At 34.7% G+C, this 25,775-nt stretch overlaps 2 protein-coding genes and 1 pseudogene across 6 annotated transcripts; 1 reads left to right on the plus strand and 2 right to left on the minus strand.

Annotated features, from left to right (window-relative positions):
- Positions 1-4,645: 4,645 nt before the first annotated feature.
- On the minus strand, positions 4,646-10,937 carry LOC116146572 (annotated as a pseudogene).
- A 2,350-nt stretch (positions 10,938-13,287) lies between these two features.
- On the plus strand, positions 13,288-18,026 carry LOC116146527 (probable polyamine aminopropyl transferase). 4 transcript variants are annotated; one of them, XR_004130522.1, is made up of 9 exons: positions 13,296-13,716; positions 13,793-13,848; positions 13,955-14,014; positions 14,112-14,189; positions 15,078-15,207; positions 15,720-15,772; positions 16,432-16,599; positions 17,438-17,754; positions 17,828-18,026. XR_004130522.1 is itself a non-coding variant. In XM_031431938.1 (8 exons), the coding sequence occupies exons 1-7, from the start codon at positions 13,389-13,391 to the stop codon at positions 15,729-15,731; spliced, it is 789 nt and encodes a 262-aa protein (XP_031287798.1). In that variant the 5' UTR covers positions 13,288-13,388; the 3' UTR covers positions 15,732-15,772; positions 16,432-16,566. The 4 variants fall into 4 exon arrangements, 3 of the variants coding, with proteins under 3 accessions (XP_031287798.1, XP_031287797.1, XP_031287799.1); XM_031431938.1 differs by lacking the exons at positions 17,438-17,754; positions 17,828-18,026 and adding an exon at positions 15,359-15,483 and having other exon boundaries at positions 13,288-13,716; positions 16,432-16,566; XM_031431939.1 differs by having other exon boundaries at positions 17,438-18,026.
- A 238-nt stretch (positions 18,027-18,264) lies between these two features.
- Positions 18,265-23,688, minus strand: LOC116146536 (CTP synthase). Of its 2 annotated transcripts, XM_031431947.1 has the most exons (22): positions 23,368-23,688; positions 23,124-23,283; positions 22,638-22,717; positions 22,172-22,258; positions 21,990-22,040; positions 21,776-21,893; positions 21,612-21,668; positions 21,446-21,510; positions 21,264-21,347; positions 21,119-21,169; positions 20,957-21,019; positions 20,820-20,866; positions 20,651-20,717; positions 20,507-20,569; positions 20,021-20,110; positions 19,894-19,932; positions 19,564-19,791; positions 19,384-19,469; positions 19,229-19,277; positions 19,069-19,149; positions 18,872-18,965; positions 18,265-18,788 (listed from the first exon to the last, which is right to left on the minus strand). In XM_031431947.1, exons 2-22 carry the CDS (start codon positions 23,239-23,241, stop codon positions 18,595-18,597), a joined length of 1,812 nt encoding a protein of 603 aa, XP_031287807.1. In that variant the 5' UTR covers positions 23,242-23,283; positions 23,368-23,688; the 3' UTR covers positions 18,265-18,594. The 2 variants fall into 2 exon arrangements, with proteins under 2 accessions (XP_031287807.1, XP_031287808.1); XM_031431948.1 differs by lacking the exon at positions 23,368-23,688 and having other exon boundaries at positions 23,124-23,322.
- Between the last annotated feature and the right edge of the window lie 2,087 nt (positions 23,689-25,775).

The following is a 25,775-nucleotide window of genomic DNA, read 5'->3' on the forward strand; positions in this document are numbered from 1 at the left end:
TTATGGATGACACCAGGTCTTGCATGGCGAGTATGTTTGTTTCTCATTATGTGAGTTCATATATATATATTATATGTTCTTTTTTTTTCAAAGTCTTTTTATTCATACTGCTTTTAAGTTTAGGAATTTAGTTCGTAAATGGCAGTCTTCATGGAGAGCAAAAAATTTTATTTTATTACTGGCTTAACAATGCCCTTGCAAATTGCTGATGAACATTGCTTTGTTCTTTTGATAAGAAAACATGTTTTAACACTTTTGAAGAAACATAAAAAAGAAGAGATAGTGCATTAGTAGAATGGATATCCAACAAGAGAAAAAAATATCAATTAGGTGGTTTTATAGGAGCTGAGGAAAAGAAGTGATTAGGTTGTCTTTACCTCTATAACTTAAGTACATTCCAAATGTTTTCAATCCAAATGTTAAAGTTTTGTCAATACAAGCTGGTGAGTTTTATCGCTTGTTCCTTAGTTATCGCTTATGCTACCTTGCCTCTTTGATAAATTACTGATGAGTTTATCTGCATTGATCTGTGAAGTATAATACGCCAACAATGACAAAAACTGAAAGACATACGACGGATACGAAAAAAAGCTCCTTGCACTTGCCCTGAAATTTTGATGATTCAGATACATTCTTGGAGGAGAGAAATTATTAGTGAACCTGTATTAGGTGGGTAGTGACTAAAAGTTTACTAGTCTGGCTGCCCCTGCCCCTGCTTCCGCTTAATGTATTGACATAGAAGAATCTTTATTTGTGTTTTTGAATGATATTGGGTTCTCAGTCTCCCCCTTCCCCTCTCTTTTATACTTGTTTCTTTCCTAGTGGGGGTGATTTCGACATATCTGATAGCTTAGTGTCATGGAATCTGCTGATATGAATCATACCAAAATGGATAATTTGTGACGAAAAATATCGATGGTACCCATAGGGTTTGTCACAAAGTGGGTTCTTTGGTTCAACATTCTGCTGTGTGTATACTTACAGTTTGCAATATGATTGTTATCCTCGTCATGCGTTCTACCTGTGAATTTTGACATAGTTCTTGAAACATGTGAGATCTGATATTCGGGATTCAAGTTCATTCAGACAATTCATGTGACAAAGTTGTTGACTGTAATATCAATTTCCAAGGAATTTTTATACCTCTACTAAGTTCATATCTTGTTTTCATTTTGTTTTTATTGAAACAAATTTGGTCAGGTAATTAAGGAGTTTAAACATATCCATTCAGATTAATCAGTTGGCTTTGTATATTGTTCAGGTATGTCAGCAGAATAATGAGTTTGCACTGTGAAACACATGATCTGAGCAAAAGCAGGTTTCTGAAACTGATGAAAATCATGGTTCTTCTGAACCAGCAAAGAATGCAGAGTGCTCCTTTAGGTCTATGTTGAAGGTGGAGAGGAGGTAGCAAAGATCCTGTGGTTCATGTGAAGCACAGCCGCGGGACTTCCATTAGTGACCACCTTTTAGGATTTCATGTGTTGATGCTCAAGGGGGTACAAATGCTATACTGATGCACTGAGCTTGAAACAGTGCAAATGAACCTTGGCCGAGGTAACTGAAAATGACATGACAGAGCTACTGGTGAAGTGCTGAGAACTAATGCTCTGCAGTTCATGGGATTGAGAAATCATCTGAGATTGACGTCCTGTAGAAATCAGAACATGCCCAGTGACATAAAACGATGGTGTGGATGTTCTCTGCAGATGGGCTTCGTGCCTACACGAGCAGAAATTGGATTTTCAATCTATTGAAGACAGTGTACTTAATGGATACAAACAATGGGAAAGTAGTTGATGCTGCTGAAGGAGAAGATACTGTTGCAATTGATAGTGAATTGAAAGCAAGGTGAACTTCCTTTGGAGGGAGGCAAAATTTGTGTGTCTGTAGAAAATGAGGTGGTGGTCTGACAGATTTTACTGCAAATGGTGTGTGAATGAAGATGGGTTCTGTCTGGGGACTTGTGGTTGTGATAGGTTGGACGCAACACTAACTGTGTGAATGGTGAAGAACCTCTAATAGATTCTACAAATTCAGTTAAACATGATACAGAGTTGAAGGATCTTCATTGATGATGGAAGAAAACCCAATCTTTCCAGACGTTGACCTCCTGCTGCTGAAGATCGTGGTGTAAGTGGACAAATGACTTTCTTTTTGGATTTTCTTCTGTAGCGTATGCATTTGTTCAGGTGGTCTTCTGAATCTCTTTCGTATCGATGTAAAGACGGCTGTAAAATTTTATATCTACTGACAGAAGTGAGGGGTCCATAGATAATTTTGAGGTATTTCCTAATTGCCTTTGCTTTGTGATACAGGAAATTGAAGGCATCACAGTTGGGCATGATACAGGTTTGCTTCTCGTTCTTTGTTTAATTATTGTTTGGAATTCTGAGTCTCTAGAATTATTTTTCTCATGAGAAGCTTTAAACAGAAATCCATTAAGTTTGTTGGCTGAATGAAGTGCATGCTTTATGAAAATTTTATTTACCTTATTGAGTGAATATTGAGTAGGGATAGGCGACACCTGTATAATTTCTCAATTTCTGAAACCAAATAATTGTGTGGCTTTTTACATCTTTCAAAGGTTTTTATTCTCTATGTGCATTGTAAGCTTCATTTTTGCTGGGACTGGAAATACCATCTAAATTCTGACACTGTGTGTGATGGACGTTGAAAATCGTGATCTAGGATAGTAAGAAAGTCTTCTAGTTCTAGTGCATGTTTGTGCTGAGTCTGTTGGCTGATTTTGTTTCATTTTGTTTCAGAATTCTGAATGTGAGATGATGAGAAGTAGTGAAGATCATGATGAGGGGATGGGTGTCCTGAAGACTCGCCTTCTGAGAATAGTGGATGGTCTCCCGCACAAGGGTGTATACGTCTTCTGGTTGATTTCTCCTGTTCATGTATACTACTAGGAAGGAATCTTACTGTTTGTTGCCTCCATCCCTTGCCTTTTTTTTTTTTTTCCTGTTGGTTTCCCGTCCTCACCCTCTTTCCAATGAGGTTGATTTGATTTAACCAGGATGGCCCTCAATGTTGTTTTTTTGTTTTTTTTAAATCAATATTGCCTTGTATAGATGATTGAGTAGGTAATGAGTCACCACGTTTATTGGGGTTGTCAATTTTATTTTGTTTTATTTAAATTAATAATTCATTGGTTAGAATATTTGCTATAGTTGCCGTTTTACTAGGAGCTACTTTGTTCTATTGGATCTGTACTCTTTCGTAGGGCTGTGCCAAGTACTTGCAAACATCTATTTGAGAATGAACCTGTACAAGGAAGAAAGGTTCTTGCCTGTGGACAAATTATAGCTGGTAAAACTCTGTAAGGAAGCACTCGAGAATTTTTTCGAAACACTGGTATGTCATCAAACTTTCATGGACTCTGTTTTTTCTGACAAGAGAACTGCAAAGTCATATGAGGGTTTGGCAGAGGTGCAATTTTATTCCTTAGCCATACACAGCTAACTCTGATAAGTTCATCGTTCATAACGAATTCTGTTTAACCAAATGTCAGGTTCTGAAAACAAAGGATTCATCCAGTAGAACAGCCGAAGGCTTGGAGAACATAATATAAGCCGCGAGCAAAGCTATAAAACAGATTTCTGATCCTCACTAGGAAAGGCAGTACTCTGGAAAGATTATGTAGTTGTAGTTCGGCTGACGTTGATCTGGGTCGGGATTATTCTTCACTGGATTTTATTTTTTTTTTTTTTTTCCTTTTTGCTCTAATTATGCCTATTTGATGTATGTAGGTTTACAGCATATCAGTGCCACAGGTTTTCACTCTACGCTTTTTTTGGTTTTGTTCTGTTGATTGTAGCCAAAATGTTGTAATGGATGATAGGATGATAAATTATATGTATATATCTGTATAATATTTAACAGTTTCAATGAAGATGATTATTGTTTGTCTACATTATTTTTCGATTCCCAGAACCAGAACTATTACTAATACAATCTAGATAAATTGTTTATTGGATTTTGTTGGAAAGACGAGTGTATACGTCATCTATGTGCTTGTTCGATAACAGTTGTCACACGATAAGTTTTTATGGACGACTTAAGAATGACATGACTTTGACAAAGCAAATGAAATTGTTGTATTTTAGTTTTACAGCAAAATAGGATTAGCATTTGGTGGATGAATTATTGTTAATTATGAAAAAATAAATGGTTATTCAATTGATCTTTCATGAGATTAGATTTATACTTGACCTCTAGCAACGACGTCTTGGGTCTCGAATCTACTAAAATGGTACTTATCATATGGACATGATTGTGTTGACTCGCTCTACTTTTATTAGGCTCAATCGAGTACCATGTTCATGATGCACTACTACAATGTAAACACTGAATATGATTATGCCAAAATCAAGAGCATGCTCAAGACGTGCTCCATTACACTCTGAACATATAGATGATATGACTGCTCGCTCGATGACTCCTGGGCTTTGGACATAAGCACTTCTCTATTCTACCTGGTTTCTTCTTTCAAATATACCAAACAACTTCAATAGCTAGAGCCTAGGAAGGAAGTAGATGAAATGAAAGACTTGGTAAGGCATTAAAGAGAAAACATAAATAAAGCTAAGAAAGTTATAGGCTTTATTTGGTCAAGACAAATTATTCAGTAGGGTGACTAGCAGTAATAATAAGTACAGTCAATTTCTTCTTTGCCATTCTTATCTTCACCGCCTTTCAAAAAGTGCAAGAACCAGTAAGCTGAAGATTTGGGATGCCTGGCAAGACCATTCTTGTAATCAACATAAACCAAACCCAAAACGTTTGGTATAACCTTGAGCCCACTCAAGTTGTCTAACAATGACCATGCAAAGTATCCCCCATCTGCTCCGTCCCTGCACACGAAAGCAATAAACGGAAATCATTTACTCCAATTCCACATTTAGAAAACGAGATACAAGTTGACTCACGAGCATGCCTAATGCATGCGCAGTCTCAAATGTTGTAACGTTGAAAACTATATGACTGCAAAATTATGGGCATATGAAGAAATGCGAAGCAAAATGAGCACCAAAACAATACCCGGAAAAAAAACTATTTTTGGCATATCCTAAATAAAAGTCTCCAATGATAGTATATTATGCAATAATGCACCTGCATGTGAATGATGTCCTCTCATCAATGTTGAAGCCTTATGTTCGGAACGGTAGGAGCTCAGGAAATCAAGAGCTAAAACCGATACAATTTGTAGATCTCATTACTAGACTGATCGTGTTCAATGCATATTATAGAGGTGCTCCAAACTAAGAAAACATATGCATGGTGCATAAATGCAATTCAGACATGAACATGAACAATTCATTAAAGGTACAATTGAAATGACAGATTGCCCATTAGCTCGGTAAAAAACAAGGGATCATAGCAATGAGATATGGAATTAAATGATCAATCATTGTAGAAAAGCTAAATTTTACACAAATGTGAATGTCAAGCAGAAAAGACATCCATGTAATTGACAAGGCATCAAGGTTTGTACTTTGGGAATATAAGCACTTTAAAAGATGAACCTTCCGGGAGCATTGTAAAACAGTAGAAAGTTAAGTGATCACTTAATTGCCCGAGAGACTGCAGCTAGGTATTCCTAAAGTACCGAACTCTCAATTTGTCATCAAGCATTATGGGTGGGGATGTGTCATTGTCTTCGTCGTCCATACCTTATAAATAGAGCAGAATTGGCAGTCAGGAAAATTTAATATCTCAAAAATCGACTGCAGAAGGTCCTACACTACCATTTTTTTAACTGAACCTAAGAATTTTTACCATTCAGAGGTACTTTACAATGATTAGAGTTTTCATACATTATCCTATGACTCAAGAAGTATTCCCGTGGCAAAAAGAAAAAAAGCTTTTATTAGTATACCACAAATTAAAATATTTTAGCATGTTGCCAGATACTCACAGTGGAAGATTTGAATTATTAATTCAAAGGAAAAGGTTAAGTGCTTACCATTTCAGTGACCAAAATAGGGGGACATGTATGTTTTGACAATGTATAAGAACCTTCCGAATGCCCCAAGGCACAAACTAAAGCCATTCTGATGCTGCTGCCATGTATAAAAATTTGTGGACTGTTAGCATCTATAAGACTTGTAGCAGACAGCAAGTAAAGATGTCCATCAGCCTTTGTGTGACAGGTGTGTCTTGAGAGAGAGAAACATTACCTTCTCACCGATATTTCACCTCCTTCCATTCAACTGATGACAAGGAAGAAGATTAGAAGAGGAAATAAATTTCAATGAAAAACTTGACAATAGTTGTTGTAAAATATACCAATTCTCTCCATCTCTTGTGATTTATATAGTCACCTTCTTCGGGACTGGTTGCATGAGCAATGAACCTGGAGGTATACTGGTTAGGCCAACCAAGTCTACAGCATGTTAAGCAACTCTTTCTCTGTGTGAACTCAGGAAGCCGATCCCCTAGTCTTTGCGCATAACTCGGGGTACTTCCATAATATATGGATGAAGGTACCTGAAAGAGAACGGAATGAAAGGGATTCCAAAATAATATATAGAACATTTCCTTAATAAATGTATTAACATAAAATATTCTACGTATCACATAACAGACTGCGCTTTTTATCAACAAATAAGTTAGAAATAACCCCTGATGTTTTAGCAAATGTAAGTTTACATGTTGTATACAAAATATTAGTAAAATTCTCATTAGAATAGAAAATATTCACAAAAAACAAGAAATGCAATGAAGGAGTACAGATAAGAAAAAATGCAGTGAAAGGATAGACTCAGCAATCTATAAGCTACCATGTCTATGAGCATGAGTTGCACCAAGGAATAAAATAACAACATTAGTAAACTTATCAAAAAATTAATAACGTTGACCGAATACAAGAGCATTACCATCCAAGTGAAAATCAAGGCGCCTTGCTGCCGCAGATAGATCTTCAATTTTATCTGGATTAGCCTCTGCCATTCACGTCTACAACCAACCTACTTTTCCCCCTTGCTTATCCTGGAAGAAGAAGGTTTAATAGTAGCAACAGCAACAACAGAATGTCATTATTCTAGTTGTCCAGATAATACAATTTCTCTTTAAGAGAATAACAAGGATAACTTCATTGATGTTTTATAAAAACCTACAAATGAGTAGAAATAGTACAAAATTATATCAAAAGAACTTTCTAGAATTGTAGCATCACTCATTTTCTTGGATGGAAAATCTTTATTCAGTGAATATTGGGGGATTGTATTTGAGCATATCAAACGTATGGTTGCAATGTTTGGTTTGGCTGTCCTCTGTGGACACCAACCTATGGTTAATAATAAGATAATTGTTAAATGATTGGTTCCCGCTTTTTTTTTTTTTTTTTTTCATTTTTTATTAAATGATGATATAGTGAGCAATAATTGGAGACATGATATGAAGCAAAACTAGCAGAAGTGTTGTTTCCGAAATTCATTCACTTAACAACAGAGTAATAAGATCAGATTCTTTGTTATATTGCTAGCAGAAATTTTAGTAAGCTAGTTACATGATCAACGTAGTTATTAGAGTGGCAAAGATAAACTGGTAACCAAAACCTAGAAAATGGAATATTCGGAATACAAGTTGATAGAGTATACAATATTTAGCATCTATAATTTCTTTGCAAATGTATTATGTTCTCCACAGTGATCTTCAGCACATGTGGACAAAATGCAGTAAAAATAACAAAATAAGAGCATAAACAGTATTGTAGAAATTTGGATATATACCTTGACTTGCTTTGTAAATTGAAAATGCTGTTGCGTGGGCCAAGATCTGGTGGTGTGCAGCCAATATGGTTCCGTTGATGAATGCTGACGTCTTCCGGGGGCAAATATCCCAGTGTCATACCCGTTAACCGCAGTTTGGAGGGGCTCATTAATTGTAATCCAGTTCTTTACTCTATCACCGAAAAATGCCAAGAAGTATCTGCAAAATTGCAAAATATTCCTGGATATTCCCAGACACAGAAGCCTCATTAATAGTCAAGTACAATAAGAAAATGCTTTCAAGACTTTCATGAGACTTTAAAATGTCATAATGCACCAAAAATATTGAAAATAAATAGGGATGAAATTTCTCTCTTTATAGAAAGTTGAAATCACATGTTACTGAGTACCTAACCAGAAAGCCATATGAGAAAATTATGACTAAATAAGGCCTTTATACCTTTTTAATTTAAGCCATTATGCAATAAAATGGAAAAAATTTTTATCTAACAAGGGATTGACATAAAAATAAACATATTTAATTACAATTTTTTCGCAAATAAGCAAAATAACAGTTTGCATAACACTTACACAATTTCTTTATTTACCATCCCCCATTGAGTCATGAAGATGCAACGGAAGATCCCAATGGTACAAAGTTATAAAAGGCGTAATACCTGCTAAAAAATGTGTTTAGCATGTATAGTTGTGCAACTAGAAGAAACCAAGTGGCTTCATACCCTTTTCAAGAAGAGCATCAATTACGTTGTTAGAAAGTGATCCCTTCCCGTGACTTTGGTTCCTAAACCATCTACAGCATAGAGAAAAGAGAAAAAATATCTATTTCACTGTCACTGGGAATCAATAATCAAAATGAATTCATAAAACTAGAACAACATATTGACTTGATCAAATTCTTAATGAGCATTGCTCAATTATGTCTTATAGGAGTTGCTAATATTAAAATCAACTAAATAATGTAGAGTACCAGCTTGTTTAGTATTTTCTATATCCTGGTTCCAGAATAGTATACGAGTAAAATTTATCACATAATAAAGGCAGTTCAACCGTCTTAATTAACCGCTTGAACTAAAAACTAAACTATAAGGTAATGGACTAACATAATATTTATAACTTTTCACTACATTTGCACGTGGAAAAAACACAACAAAAACAAATACCAACATAACCACAATGACAACCATTATTGTTAAATTAATAGACAAGAGAAACTTGAACAAAAGATCACTTCATTAACCGTTTAGATACCATATTAAGCAACACCCGATCCAAAAGTTTGATCTATTAGGTAAGGCCAACAACAGTATTAAGAACAAACTACAATCCAGTCTAGAGATAACCTGACAAGGAGCAGGGTGAAAAAGATAGTTCAGTGGATGCAGGCTTTTTCGCTGAGTGGTAGTTGAGAGTTTTCCACAACTAGCTATGTACAACACAGAAATTTTAAAATATACTCTCTAGTAGAAAAACATACCAGGGAAGATACGAGCCAATGATAAGAAAACCTATAAAACAAATCCCAACTTTGCTATGAGGTCGATATCTTCCTATTACTAATTAAATTTAGGAAGCTAAAATCTGACAGTTGAAAACAAGTTATATAAAAGTAATCATTTATAATATCAAAATTGACACTCTCCATGAACTAATGATGCTGGCAAAAAATAACTAAACATATGAAACTAAAAATGGCACTCTTATGAACTGATTGCAATTGTTCAACTAAAATTTTCAACTTCAGAAGTCTCCAAGTAAAAGTTTAGAATCAGAGAACATTTGAGAGTTTCAGTTCACCATGGATAGGTCTGTACTATACTCAAGGGACAACATAATAGGCATCATGCATAAACATAACATGAAGTACATATAAGATCCCTATACCAGGAATGGAAGACAATTAATGGATAAGGCCAGAAAATCGCTTCTCCCGTGCCTCCCCTCCCCAACCTGAAAATCCCGCAACAGAGGCAATGAAAAGGTTTGAGTAACTGGACCTTGTATCGATGATAATGATCCACTGCAACGTCACCATTGCTTTTGTCAATAATTTTTCCTAGGGAAATGAAAAAGAAAGCAAACTAAGTTGATACCAAGATCACTGTCAAATTAACCACATTGATTGAAGCAAGATGGATTAAATCTACAAACAACTTCTGAATATTCAAAAGATTTTTTTTTTTTTTAAGAAAAAGAAGTGCAAACCCTCAGTATGTGAGAAAGCATCCCATATACTAGCACCCCTACCACCCTCCTTGCAGGCTCCTTCAATCTATAATAATCAAAAGAAAGACAAATTCAAAATTTGAGAGTTTCACATTCTTCTAACCATATTGCCAAAAACAATACGACACAAGTAACTCCTAATTACGATCACATTTCTCACAACTTCATGCAGTTCTGCCGGATTAATAAACGTTAAGACAATTCTAGTAGCTTCTGTCACACAGTACTTTGTATTACAAAGTGCTTCTTTTTTCTCATTACATCAAACCTCAATGAACATGTAAGAAAACAACAGGAGATTACAAATGTCATATCCCGTTTCCACATTTCTTTTTTCTTCGGTTACATTCACAGGAAGATAACATCAATAATCTCAAAGAATCCATTGGGACACCCAACACCACAACAATGTCATTCAATAAATCAAGCAGAAAATTTTGGCACCAAAAGAAATATAACATGAATCCATATCCTTTGATTACACCACAACATAAATTCAAATAAGATTTTGAGACATACCCTGATCACAATTTGCAAAAAAATAAAACATTGATGACCATTTGAGTAGATAGAAAATACCCAATGAGAATTGGGCTCATATATGTATGCATGCATGGACAAAAGTTCAATAAAATAAAAAAAAAAAAAAAAAAAAAGCACAAACCCAGATGAGAATTTTGCAAGCAATGTGCAGAAAAAAAAAAAAAAAAAACCTGATAAGCAGAAGTGGCAACCCAAAGATAAAGTCGGGAGGGAAGTCAGAGCGAGAGACTTGTTTGTTGTTAGATTCCTGATGCTCATTGCTTTAAGAACTCATCTTTCTTCACCATTTTTGCAAGAGAAAGAAAGGGAAAGTAATAAGACTCAGTTACATCATTCATTCAATGTTAAGATTATATATACTACTTGATAGTTGCAAGGCATTGATAATGCCATGATGGTAGTTAAAGCACATGACTGGGGGAGGCAAAAACTGAATCAAGACGAATCTCTTTAGATATTGTGTCCAAAAGCAAACAATTTTTTCTTTGTGTTGTATATATATATATATTTTTTTTTTTTTATTTGCTTGTTAAATTTTGTAGTGTGCCAATAAATTTTTTTCTTAAATTTGCACCCAATTAATCAATAATATAACGATCACATAATATTATACACGTATGTGATCAAATCAATGCATATCATAGTGTTAATGGAATTAATCTACATCAATACTTTTCTCATAATAAATTATTACAACCAATCAATTATAGGCGAGACAACAACTTCTATAATATTGTTATAATTTGATATTATTTATAGACACTCTTATGACTATTATTTCCTATAGTTACTAAAAGATTTAATTATTAATCTTCAAAATTGGTTTAATTGTGACATAGAAAACTCATTTTCAGAGCAATGATACAGAACAATTTGCCTTTATTAAAACAAGAATTAGGTAAGACAAGTCCATCATGGGGTATTATGTTTTAAGAGAAGAGATCTATGACAATGTTTAGAGGCCACCCTTTGGGATTATGAGCTTTTATAATTACAATTCTACCATTCTTTATTCTCCCATTCCATAAAAGCCATTAAAAAGTTGGGGAAATTGAGAAGATGTGAGATTAAAATAATAAAATTGATAAATAACCTGAAAGCAAAGTGATTGCCATGTGTCCTCATGAAAGATTCCATTGAAATGTGAGAAAGGGAAGTTTATTGATGCCAAGTGTCTATTTCTCAAATTTCCCTTTTAATTAAAGTTATCCATCTACCACTAAGAATTAAATATTGTCCATCAATTACATGGTTCAAGTTTGAGCCATGTGAAATCATGTGGATTGGGAATTGTCACCTACCAACTCAAATCACTTCAAAACAGGGAAAAATTACAGGACTGTGTGATGTAATGCATGGTGGAAATGAGTGTAGAGATCACAAGATCTTTCTCAAACTTTTATCATCAAATAAGACTTTTTTGTTAGTAAAAGGTGGAGATGACAAATAAGTTGAATTTAGAATATGCATTATAGAAAATGTAATGTTGTATTTTTTAGAATGACGATTGAAGTTATTAATGGTCTTTGTTGAAAAGTAATATTTATTGACATGCGAATATGGAATAAAAATATGTGATAATATGATATTATTCTCGTATTTTTTTCTCTTATTACAAAGATTGCATAATTATTATAATATTTTTATTCTTACATAGTTATCACACTTTTGTATAAATAAATTGCATATTCACGTACAATAAACAATAACTTTATATAATACAGTTCAAATTCTCTTTAGGCAGTCTCTATTTCCTCTCCTTGCTGCTCTTGCCTACTCACAATCTGACAGTATCATCTTAATAGTGTAATACAACCATGCATTAGTATAAATGTTTGAAAAACACCTTTAGAGGAACGAGCATATATGTCATATCTAATTGGGCTGACATATACACTTCGCTCTCACGAAATCTTTCTCAAACTTTGGCAAACAAATTCTACTTTTTTGTTAGTGAAAGGTAGATATGTCAGATAGCCCCAATCTAGCCATAAAGCCTTTGGACCTGTGAAAATTAGTTTGTTACATTCACAAATTAAGCTTATTACGAGACTTTCTTCTTTGCCCGTGAAAGGTAGACGTGAATTACCTCTGGGTAGCCAGGTATATTACTCAAGAGGTTTTGAGTTCGTCCTTCTTCAGTTGTTAATAGGGATAACCATTGGAACTCTTACTCGGTTGCTAGTTCTAAGGTCCCAAAGAATTAGTTGAGGTACACATAAACTGTCTGAACAACCCCAAAAAAAGAAGATCTAGTCTAAAACCTTAGGTTGAGAATCTTGTGACCTCATGAATAAAATTGATAACAGCTTGTGACCCTATAAACCTTAGGTTGTTATACTCACAATTCCCCCAAGCCTGCCGGGCCATTTCAGGTTGGGTTTTATGGGCAAATTGGGCTATCGAATATATATGAGCTCAACTCAACCAGCTTGTTCTGACCCAAAAAATTGTCCTCTGCCAGTCTGTCCAATATGTCCATATTCAGGCCATGAACCTTCTTAACTTTGTCATAGTTTTGGAGATGGGAATTCATTTCTTGGCTCACTTTGAAAATCTGTTTCTCTAGCTGAACGCATCATCAATCATTCGGTGTTCAAGTTGTAACTCACTTTAACTCTCTTTCTTTATTCATAAATCCCTTGGAAGCTCTCTCTTCATGGACTCAGAAACTAGAAGCAAGGATCTATCTTGGCTAAGCTAAGCATCTTTTAACCTCAATAAAAACCTTATCAGTTTTTACCATATGGTTGGTTTCTTAGAATTAAACCTTAAATAAAAAAATTGATAGTTATTTACAATGGATAAGATCATTTGGTTGAGTTGGATAATGACACTGGCACACTGATACAGTGAAGTGTAGAAGCAGAAGCAGAAGCCATGGCTTCATTGGCTTTCACAAGTTTCATGATTCATCCACTACCACTACCACTAAACTTTAAAACTAACACTAACACTAACAACGGCTTCTACTGCTTCCCTTCTTGTAGACGTGCTTCGTCTTTAGAAAAGTTCAATTTTTTTTCACTTTCCCCCCTGCAAAAACCCTCCACCTCTGCCACTGCTTCAAGTGACCAACATAGCCAACAACATGAAGATGAAGAAGAAGATGAAAGCTTTCAGGTGCTTACAGCCATTAGAAGCAAATACAATGACATTGTAATTGTAGACACTTCCACCTCCAGAATGTTGCTTCTTGATCACACTAGTAATCCCTTCAACCTTTCTTTCTTTAACTTTTTACTCACTTGATTTTCAAAATTGAATCTTTATTAATGTTACAGATAATGTACATAGCATTTTCAACAAGGGTCTTCAGAAATGGACTGATTCTTACTGGGTATGAACTCAAGTCAATCTTGTAATTTTTTTATTTTTTATTTTTCCATTTTTTATGATCTGAAAATGTATACTGAGTGTTAATTCTTGGTTATTTGCTTTTATAGGATGAGTTTTCTAGTCTGCCAGCCATTGTTCCAAAGGGTCCTATTGCAATCTATGGCTTGGTACATTCTTTACTTGATTTTGGTATTTTATGTTAGTCTAAAGTAATGATTTTTATGAGGTGAATTTGCTAATTTGTCGAGTTTCTGATTCTTTCAGGGGGGTGGAACAGCTGCACATCTGATGCTTGACTTGTGGCCTTCCTTGCAGCTTGAAGGTTGGGAGATTGATGAAATTGTATGGGAAATTAACTATCTCTTTCTGCTAGATTAATGTGTCAAATTTTGATTCAATTACATTGGTAGTGTTGCTTTTGATCATTTTTGTTTATTGAATGTGGAATGTTGGACTGTCACTCACTCATTGATTTCATGGTTATTTTCATTGTTGTGTCGAGGATCAAGGTGGTTTCTCCTTTAGGGCTGGGAGATTGATGAAATTGTATGGGAAATTAACTATCTCTTTCTGCTAGATTAATGTGTCAAATTTTGATTCAATTACATTGGTAGTGTTGCTTTTGATCATTTTTGTTTATTGAATGTGGAATGTTGGACTGTCACTCACTCATTGATTTCATGGTTATTTTCATTGTTGTGTCGAGGATCAAGGTGGTTTCTCCTTTAGGGCTGGGAGATTGATGAAATTGTATGGGAAATTAACTATCTCTTTCTGCTAGATTAATGTGTCAAATTTTGATTCAATTACATTGGTAGTGTTGCTTTTGATCATTTTTGTTTATTGAATGTGGAATGTTGGACTGTCACTCACTCATTGATTTCATGGTTATTTTCATTGTTGTGTCGAGGATCAAGGTGGTTTCTCCTTTAGGGCTGGAGGCCAGATGTATATTTTGAACTTCTGAATACTCGGTGCACAAGTTTTGAAAAATATGGTTCCAGTAACTGAGCATAACTAGAATTTGTTTATACACTGAAAGTTTTATGAAAGATATAATTGGTAATCATAATATGCATGTGTTATAAGGCATCTGGGATTATATATTGGGGTCAGTTATCGGAAATTAATCTGAATGGTTGATGAATCATATGTAGTTATATTAATGATGAATCTGCAGTTCTAGTTCATTTCCCTATTAACTGGAATTTGCTATGTTTGGCAATCTAGTTAATTGACAAAGCAAGAGATTATTTTGGGTTATCTGATCTGGAGAAGCCTACTGAAGCTGGTGGGGTACTTCATGTTTGTATTGGTGATGTGTTTTCTCCCTCAGAAACTGTTCCGGGAGGATATGCTGGTGAGATTTCCATTGAAATCTGTAACGTAAAGATCAGAATTTTTCTAGCTTTCTTATTTTTTACTTTGTTTTTCCTGCTGTGCTATCTATTTTTCTGTCTTCCTATGTGATTGTCTGTATCTGAGATATCCTGGCAATTTTAAAAAATCAGGAAGGAAGACTTCCTCCATTTTACGCCTTGTGAAAGCTATTGTGCTATGTGTCTGTTTTCCTGTGCATTATGTTGCCTATTCTCCTTGGAGTGAGAGGGATGAAGAAATGAGATCAACCAACCAGGTGCCATATTGGAATTATTTTAGTGATTAGTCTCACTTCAGCTTTCAGGCCCATCTTTAGCCACACGTTGAGCTAAACATCATTGTTTCTGCCATGCCCTTTTGGCCTTCTTCAATTTTTATGCAGTTTCGCTTCTTTGGAAAAGCTTATTGCCGTGCGATTTCATTTATTTATTTTTGAATTTTTTGGAGCCATACCAGCTTGTTCGCTAATATGTGTTAGCGATAAACTTTCAGGCATTATCATAGACTTGTTTTCAGAAGGAAAGGTTCTGGAGCAGTTACAAGAGGTATGTTTCTTTCTCCATTACATGAAAATAATAATTCCATAGGCTCTTACTCCTTGTCATGTTCATCAATTATTCATGATTTTGTTAGTAACTTAAGACAATATAGAGTGGCATTGTCATCAACTAAATAATGCGTTGACTACTTCTGATGACTCGTGAATCCTTTTCCACACTCAGTTGGGTTTCTTACTACATGTTGAAGGGCATGTATTGCCTTTCTTATATAAAGTTTATACTTGTATTAGGAATTAATTTTATGAGCAAAAAGCTGAATTCCACCTTTTTATTTAAGATGGTGCATGAAAGAGATTTCAGTTTCATAAAAAATAAAACATGCATGTGTGTAATGTATGTATATATGGTTAAATAGAATCTTAGATTTGTAGATGCAGTGTTTGACAGAAAAGGTAACTAAAGAAACAATTACACTCATTATACTAAGGAGTGAAAGCTTTGTACCGTATAGTTCTCCTAGTTTACCTTATTGGATGAGATTGCTGAGAAAAGATGCTTGAAAAGAGTTTGAGTTTCCGGCATTTGCTTGCTTTGAAAAAGTTAGCCTTTGGTAATCCATTTATTTCCTATTCATCCTTAGATATTAAGTTTTGATGGTATTGGGACTTACAAGTTGCATTTTGTTTCATGACTGGATTTGACAGCCCGCGACTTGGTTGAAATTGAAAGAAAGACTAATGCCCGATGGTCGCTTCATGGTCAACTGTGGTGGCATTGGTGAAGCATCTGAAACAAGCCAGCCAGAATCTGAGGATGACACATGGTTGCAAAATTCTACTATCAAGGCACTATCGGAATCATTTCCAGGCGAAGTATGGTTTCGATGATTTATTCCTCCAAAGAAAAATTAACAGTGTTTATAATCTCACTCTAGATCCTGATAGAGTTGATATTACATGTAGTTTTAAGCCTGCATATAGATTACCATGATACCAAGTAGTACTGCATATTGGCTCTTTTAATACAGTTTCTCAAAACTATGCCTAAATTTATCAAACATAATGTTTTCATGATACAAAAGACGATGTCATGGAAACATAAAAACATAATGGTTACGCTAATGATAATAGGACACCAATGTTCGAAATCCAAGTATAAGTTAGGTATATCCAGTCATCAGTTAATAGGAATGCACTTGACTAGCTGAATCCAATTATTGTATTTCATATAAATGGAGTTATAATATATTTTGTGCAACGGTATGAATGTTATTGATGGAAATAAAAATACATTCATAATTGTTGTACCCTACTAGAAACAAAATTACTTCTGTTCCAACTTTTTAACTTCTCAAATTTTTCATCTGATTATTCAAATCTGAAAGGGATCTCTGAAATTTTCAGAACTTTTGAGGTTATTGCAACAGTTTGTTGTACCCACCCTCCTGCTTGCACATGGTTGCAATGTCAAATTAATATGAGGATTGTGATTATTTCATTTTACTTCTGGATAAACCATCTGTCGACATGAATTCATGGTGATGTCATGGCACACTAGATTTGCTTTAAGTCCATAAGTTATTGGTTATCATAAGTAGTTTTCTCATGCATTTGTCTGATATCTCTTATCTTTCTGCATGTGCTGAACTGTTAATTTTTTGGGGTAAGATTTGATTGAAGGAAGCTGAAAGTTTGTTTTGATTGATACCAGGTATGCTGGAAGAGAATGCCAAAAAGAAACGGTGAAAACTTTCTTGCACTGACAGGACCTATACCAGATTTGAGTTTGTGGTCTGACAATGTACCAGGTCCTTTGAGTGAAAATGTGAAACAATGGAAGCCTTGTAAACCTTTTCCATGACAGATGTTTCTCTTCACATGGTTATTACAGTTCGCGATTTTTTCACCAATTGATCATGAAGCGTGTACCACAGAGAACCCTGATTACAACGATCTTCATTGTTTTTCATACATCTAGCCATACACATTTCTAAAATCAGCTGTGAATGTGAGATGTTACTTGTTCAGGTAAATTTTTCATTGTCTTCATTTTAACATGGTGAGATATCTATAGCCTTCTGATACATGCTTCTGTAATCAGATATTGATTACATTATTTGTGCATTATTTCAACGGGGAACATCAATAACAAAGTCCTTTTCAATCTGGTGCTTGCTTTCAAAGTTTTGAAACTCCATGGAATATTATCCTGCTGCATACCATGGATTCTATGATGACACTTGTAGTAAGCTACAAGAATTTGGAATGAGAAGGTGCATTTACAATTCCCTTTGACTGCATTTCCTATGAGAACAATTTATTAACTTATTGGACATTGTCTTTTGCTGTCGTTACCGTTCAGGGAATGTTGATTCTTTTCTTGCACAAAGCTTAATATTACACATAGGCACATAGCTACAATCGATTTTTTTCGTAAACTGAAAAGGCGACATATTACAGAACACATGGGCTGCTCGGATAACATGTACAAAAAGCTTAAGCTAATAAGTAGGAGTTTGATGGGAATCTTAAGGTCGATAAATGAAAGTGGGGATTTGATATTAACTTTTTCATTGCAGTACAACTGTTAATACAAGTACTTGCCCTTAGCCATGAGGCTGAGAAAGGCTAAAATAAAACAACCATGGGATACAAGTACAACAGGCTGTTCCATTTAAAAAGCTTGGAACTCAGCTCTGTTATGTCTGTCTGCACTCCTTTCACAAGCAACCAATAACACCTATCCTTACTCAAACGGCTGTACAGAGCAATCCTAAGATACTACTTAAAGCCCTCGATAGAATCGGTTTCACTTAAATAAAACTGAAAAACAAAACAAAACAAAACAATCAAAACCAAAACAAGATCCTACAACCAACTGCAGTAATTGCCTTCATCATGCACACCATTGCAGTAACCAAATACAGCACCAGATAAAAATTTTGCAGGCCTTTTAGTTTTTCCGTTTTGGCATCCTTTCTTCATTGCCACACCATTGGCGACCTTCATGGGGACATTCCCAATCAGAGTATCTAACTGCCTACATGACGCTGCTATAAGTCCTGCATTTGACATGATAATTTTGATGATGTCAGGAGAGATTGCATATGAGATCGAGTTGCCTGTAACAAGAAAGAAATGGTACCTAAGAAAAAAGCAGAGGGTTTTCCGGGTCTTGATTTGAACTCAGGATGAAATTGAGCACCAATGTAGTAGGGATGATTAGGCAGCTCAACAATCTGGCAACATCAATGCCATTATTGACTCAGAATCATTAAATACATAAATAAAAGTAATTCAAGATACTTAGAGGTGAATTATAGTTTAAATGAAAACCTATACCTCCATGCGTTGACCAGTTTCATCCTTTCCAGTGAAAGAGAGACCAGCGTTTTCAAAGGTTGCTATCATATCAGGATTCACCTGCATAAGTTTGAAGTGTATTTCGGGAGATCAAATAGTTAATAAGAAGAAAAATTAGGAACATCTCGATGCGACATACCTCGTATCTATGACGGTGTCTCTCATCAATGAAACTTTTGTTTCCATACCTACCGTTATAAATAGCAAATGATTAGCTAATGTAAGACATCTTCATTCAACATGACACCAATGAAAACCAGTTGATCGGCGCATAATTATGCCACTACTACTCACAATTTTGCAGATTTGCAGTCCTTGACTTGGAAATGTGTCCTTCTTGACCCAAGGCGCATGGTGCCTCCCATATGAGTTTTTGAGCCCTGTTTGAATGTCAAGAGGGTTAAAAATAAGTAGGAGAGCCGGGCAAAGAATTTTCTCTCTTCAGTGTAGAAACAAATGCTATGAAGATCAAACCTCGGGCATAAATATAACACAGGGATTTTTGCAGTTGACATCGAATTCAGTGCTGTTAGCATCTCGCAGGCCAAGAACAGATCGTGCATACTCAATAACAGCAATTTGCATTCCAAGGCAAATGCCAAGGTAAGGAATTTTGTTTTCCCTGGCATACTTCGCTGCAAGAATCTTCCCTTGCACTCCTCTGTCGCCAAAGCCTCCAGGAACAAGAATACCATCTGCACCCTGAAGGTCAAGGCTAGTTAGAGGGCTATTACAGAAAGTTTCCGACACAAAAGAGGATATATAAGAAGAACAGCAGGTTGAACTGCATATTATACTACGAACCTTCAACAGTTTCCATGCAGCCTTGTAAGCATCAGGATTCTGCTAGGAAAACATTGTTGTCAAGATGTCAAACAAGGTAAACGATAAATAAAATGTACAACAGAAGGGACTTGGAATAACTAATAACCTCTTTTGCAGATGAATCTTCAAGGTCGCAAGCTGGAATCCAATAGACAATAAGTTTTTTGCGGAGTTCAACAGAAGCATGTAAAAGAGCCTGCATACAGCTTGATAACTTTAATAGCCAGCAAGAAAGCTGCATCCTTTCTTAAGCCAATATGTAGGTCATTATTCAAAAAATAAAAATTAGCGTATATATACATTATGTTTGTGACATTCCGTGCATACGTAGCATATAGAATTCATGCAACACAAGCTAATACATGTCTGTGAGAGCATGTATGTGTATATAATTGGACGGTTCTTATATCCAAATTCATATAGGAAGTGAAAGTTCAGGACATTCACAGAACTTTTTAAGCACCAATCCATCCCAGTATAGTATGTGCAGAGATTCTGAGAGATCTAGAAATCTTTGTTGAAGACAATTAGATTATGAAACTTCCGGTTGAATAATAAATCAGATTTTAGAAGTTATAACAGGAAAGTGTACCTTCAGTACAGAGAGGTAGGAATCTGAAAAGCCTGTATACTTCCCAACCATGGCAATTCTGACCTGTGAATTACGAAAACAAAAAGATTAAACTCTGCCAGCAAATCTTTAAACAAATTTGAAAAAACCTGCTCAGAGACATACCGGCTCATGCAACGTGTCACATAGTGTGGCCCTTGAAGTCCATTCCTTTAGAGAAGGTTCCTTAGTACTGCATGTCATTAAATATAATAGTGTAAGGATCCCAGATACGGAGAAACTATATGATTCAGTCCAAAAGTGAAAGGATGAGAACTGAGAGCAATAGACAAACCTTGATAGGTTCAGAGCTTTAAGAATTCCTTCATGTGCCTTCTGATCCTGACCAAGAAGGAAAAAGAAAATGAGCGCAAGCCTTAAGAATTAGCAGCTATGAATAAAAGTAAATTTCAAAAGTTGCTGCAGAATTACTTTCAAAAGCAAAGGAACGTGCCAGATGTTGGGAACATCATAAAGAGTGACGATATTTTCCAGCTGGAAATCATATGGTACTAGTTAGGTGGAATCTTGCAAGGAAGATAACCAAGTTGAAGTAAACTGCAGACAAATATTTAACCCTTTTAACTAACATACCGCAACATGGCAAAATTGAGAGAGTTTTTCCTTTACATTCTCCTCAAGTGCCTGAAACATACACCCAAAGTTCAGAACCTGAAGCCAAAACATTAAGTTGTGCACATATGCATGTATGTAAGACAAATTAAGGAAATTAATATACCATTGTGCTGCGACAAGCTAAGATATTTGGTGTCAAACCCTGGCCTCTAAGTTCCCGAACACTGTGCTGGGTTGGTTTCGTTTTCTGAAAGTGGTAAACATGAACCATTTCATTCATTAGACTGATGGAGAACTGTCATCTTCCCACAAAAATGTGCAGACAATATACTTCTTTTATCTTACTTGTTCACCAACAACGTTTAGAACAGGCACAAGGCTGACATGGATCAAGCAAAAGTTGCCAGGACCTGAAAGGAGCATTGTTGAATAGAAGTCAACTAATTGTAAAAACATGAAAGCTTGAGGAGTAACTTGTGTCATATAAGAGTTGCAGAAGAAATATTCTTACCTACACGGTAAGAAAACTGCCCTAAAGCCTCAATAAACGGCATGGACTCAATGTCTCCTGCAAGCAGGAAAGTTTTTTTTTTAACACCAATAGAAAAGAAAAAAAAATAGATGGGGAAATAGTTCATGCTACTAGGCACTGAAAACCGTTTGCTGTCAGCATACCTATAGTTCCTCCAAGTTCTATGACACAAACATCAGCTGGATCTTCCTTTCCATCCACTGGTATCCTTGCCACTCGCTCAATCCACTCTTGAATGGCATCTGTAATGTGAGGGACAACCTACAGATTGCAAGATCAAACGAAGGACATAAGTCATACACGAAACCTACCGTATGCAGTACCAAATAATGAAATATAAACAGCGTCAGAACTAACCTGAACGGTTTTTCCCAAATAGTCTCCCTTTCTTTCCTTATTGATAACTTGCTGTAGTACAACAAAAAATGTAAAAATAGTAAATTAGCAACCCGAGTATTAACTTGTTCCGAATGAGTTTTGGCATCTCTAGTAGTTGGTATATAAAATAACCAAGTAAATGTGTAATTCAACCCACTTACCTGGTAAATCTTTCCGGTAGTTATATTATTATCTCTAGTCAACTTAATATCGAGAAACCGCTCATAGTTACCAAGGTCGAGGTCCACCTATAAAACCCAGAAATAAAAAAATAAAAAAAAAGGTCATGCTCAGTTCAGTAACAACCTGTTTTAATCAAATCTTCTTACCTTTTTCTAATTTTTAACCCTTTTGTCTCCCCTTGTTTTTTCTTTTGGCTATAATGAAATTCAAAGTTTTCCTTTATAAAAGAAATAATATTGTAAAAGCTTAGCAGCCCTCTTCTCACATAGTTCCAGTTGCTAATTCAGAACAACATGAGACTGATTCAAAACAACTTTTTTGCAGCAACAGATTTAAGGACTTTGATCAACACAGAGACCTATTCAAAGCATCGAGAAGGAGATATCCCCTCAAATACAAAATTGACGTAAGGAAAAACACATCAAAAGGAGTAAATTCCGGTACCTCGCCACCATCATCCAAGACAAATACTTCACCATGCTCAAAAGGGGACATAGTTCCAGCATCAGTATTTATGTAAGGATCTACATCAACAAACAATGGTGGCCAAAATCAATAAACTAAGGTTTAACAAAAAGAAATTTCAATGTCATGATTTATACAAAAATATGCCAACATTGAAGAAAGAAATCGAGTAAAGTAAAAACGCTCCTTGAAGATTCAGCAAAGAAATCATACAAGCAACAACAAAATCAAAACAAAATTAGCAAAAAGCACATTCATCTAAACTAAGCAAGCAAAAACTCTTCTCAGTAGCATCTTCAACAACAAGACTCCACCTTTCTCAATTAAAGAAGCAAAGAATCCAAACCCAGAAAAGAAAATCGAAATGGAAGAAAAGAAAACTTTTTCTCCCACAAAGGGAAATAGAAACAAAAACAAATCTACAAGAAAAAAGAAGAACAGAAAGAAGAAGAAGAGAGTAGAGACCAATCTTGATGGAAGTAACACGAAGTCCACAGGCTTTAAGGAGCACTCCAATACTGCTAGCAGTGACTCCTTTACCAAGACCACTAACAACTCCACCAGTCACCAAAACATACTTCATTTTCTTCCTCTTCCTCTCTTTGTTTTGAACCAAACCACCCACCTGAATTATCAGCAGCCCTGTTAGAGATACATAGAGAAACAAACATACACAACAAGAAGAAGAGAAAGAAGAAAAAGCAGAAACCTTTAGCTGTTTTTTTTTTTTTTATATTATCTTGGTGCCAACTCGAAGAAACTCAACAAGGGTATTGTTAATTTTGTTAAGTTAAATCTTTAGTTATGGAGAAACAGGTGCAAAGGGCATGAAGAAAGAGAGAAACTGATTCTTGTTAAGCAAATAACAAACAAAACCAACAAGAAAGAAGAGGGTCTTTCTTTCTTTCTCTCTACTAATACTACTACTTCTACTTCAACCTCACTACTAAACTCAAAAGGCCTCAAAATGAAGAAGAGAGAATGCAAAAGCAAAAGATGCAAACCACTGAACAGAATGAGAATGGTTTGTGAGAGTGTTGGCGGCTTTTTATATACAAATTGGTCAAGTATAATGGGGGGAGCTAATTGAACAAATTACAAATATAAATCTTGAAAATGTGAAAAAGATTTTCTCTTTATCCTTATTTTTAAGTAAAATATATTTTTATTTTTATTTTTATTTTAATGTGACCTCGAATGGAAGGCCTCTCTTGCCTTTTGTTTTGTCTATGTCTGTGTCTATGTCTATGTTTATGTCTGGTCTCCTCAGAAACTGTTAGACTCCTGTGACACCACGCACGACACAACGCAAGTTCCCTATCGCTATTTTCAATTAACCCCCATCAACTGTAATAACTAATTTAATGTATCTCTCCGGTAACGGTACCCGGGTATTGGTCCACTAATATTACCAAGTATTTGGTTATATTTTTTGGACTGACTTATTGGTTCTATCGGGTCAAAGTAGGTATTAACTATCTTATATCATAGGATCTTTTGGGATTGTATAAAAGAGGTTTGAGATTTGAAGTACCTACTCGGTAACATTATCGGGTATTAGGTCAATATTATTATCAAATGAGTAGTATTACCAAATATATGGTGATATTTGTTGGATTGGTTTATTACTTCAATCAAAGTGGGTATTAACAACTTTTAATCGATCGGATCTCTTAGGTTTGTATAAAAAGCGTTTGGGATCTGAAGTACCTATTCGATAATGTTACTAGATATCAATTTAATAATATTATCAAATAAATAGTATTACAATGTATGATAACATTATCGAGTATGTGGTGATATTTGTTGAACTGGGTTTTAGGGTTGTATAAAATGTTTTGAGATCGAATTTTGTTTCCAACAAAATGGGAGACTTTTTATTTAAATTTGAATATTGAATATCAAATTAAAATGGGTTCTGTTTATTTCAATTGATTCAGATCTTTTGAGTAAGAATTCTTAGAGGCCAGACTTCTATATTTTCCCAAAAGACTATCGGAGATAACAAACAATAATTTACTATCTATTATTATTGATTTACGAGATTTGCATTTTAAAAACATAACAAATAGACTAACAGTTAAAATTTTTAATAATGTTTTTTTATAAAATTTAATGAGATTTCTTGCTATTAAAATGGGGTTACCCCAAGTTACATTTAGGTTAAAGCTTCATCCTTTAGGTTGAGGTGGGGGTTCCCTCTTTAGGTGTAATTTTTTATTCTTTATAAAATTACCATTTACGGAACAAAGCTTCAAATTATTAATTTCATCATACATGATAATTTATATAATTGGGTAGCTCAAGTCACAAACTCTTAACTTGGTTTCGAAGTCTATAGATTCTAGACTAAGTTATTGTATCCAATTATGTTACTATACCTAACAAAACTACCTTTGTCTACATTTGTTAAAGAAAAGTGACCGAGAACACGTATTATTTCATATTTAAGCTTATCCAATAAAAATTTTCGTATAATATCTTTGTTCTTTCTCGATCTAAAAGAAAGTTAGTACATCTATTTTTAGTATTTGATTGGATAGAAATGTGAGTGGTGTCGAATATTATGTCTCGCCCTAGAATGAACGATACTGAAGAAGTGAAATAAAAGAAAAAAAGAAATTAAGATAAAGATTACTATGTATAGGTAAGGAATTTATTAAATTTTATTAGTTCGAAGACACTTTTTTTATAAAAAAATAAAAAAAAAAAAAAATAAAAAAATTTGAAAAAAAAATTAAAAACCTTAAGATTTATTAATTACCATAAATTTATACAATATAAATTCCACCTTTGAATAATATATATTTGTTTCCTCCTTGGGAGGTAAAGTGTAAACATCATACTTAATGATACGTGCAATCAAGTTAATTAGTCAATTTAACTACATGTCACATTGATCTAATAACGTTAACGAATCAATCATAGTTATTATATTGACTTGAAGTGAAATCCAAGTCAATTCAACGATTGCTACAAAGTTGATAACCGAGACTTACAGTATTCTTAGGTCGTTAATATTTCGATATTGTATCTCCTCAAATTTATTCATAATTTGAAAATTTTAACCTAAATAGTAAAATATAAAATCCTTTTGATAAAAAGCATAAATCTCAG

The sequence above is a fragment of the Pistacia vera genome, unplaced genomic scaffold (assembly GCF_008641045.1).
Source record: "Pistacia vera cultivar Batoury unplaced genomic scaffold, PisVer_v2 Contig479, whole genome shotgun sequence".
NCBI lineage: Eukaryota > Viridiplantae > Streptophyta > Magnoliopsida > Sapindales > Anacardiaceae > Pistacia > Pistacia vera.

Bases quoted from the DNA above. Each gene is read 5' to 3' on its own strand.
- LOC116146527 (XM_031431939.1), top strand. From the start codon at position 13,389: ATGGCTTCATTGGCTTTCACAAGTTTCATGATTCATCCACTACCACTA. The intron at 13,849-13,954 runs GTATGAACTCAA...TTGCTTTTATAG, and splicing joins AATGGACTGATTCTTACTGG to GATGAGTTTTCTAGTCTGCC. The intron at 15,773-16,431 runs GTATGTTTCTTT...TGGATTTGACAG, and splicing joins TTCTGGAGCAGTTACAAGAG to CCCGCGACTTGGTTGAAATT.
- LOC116146536 (XM_031431947.1), bottom strand. From the start codon at position 23,241: ATGAAGTATGTTTTGGTGACTGGTGGAGTTGTTAGTGGTCTTGGTAAA. The intron at 21,894-21,989 runs GTTAGTTCTGAC...TGCAATCTGTAG, and splicing joins ATTTGGGAAAAACCGTTCAG to GTTGTCCCTCACATTACAGA. The intron at 20,570-20,650 runs GTATGTCTCTGA...CGTAATTCACAG, and splicing joins GTGACACGTTGCATGAGCCG to GTCAGAATTGCCATGGTTGG.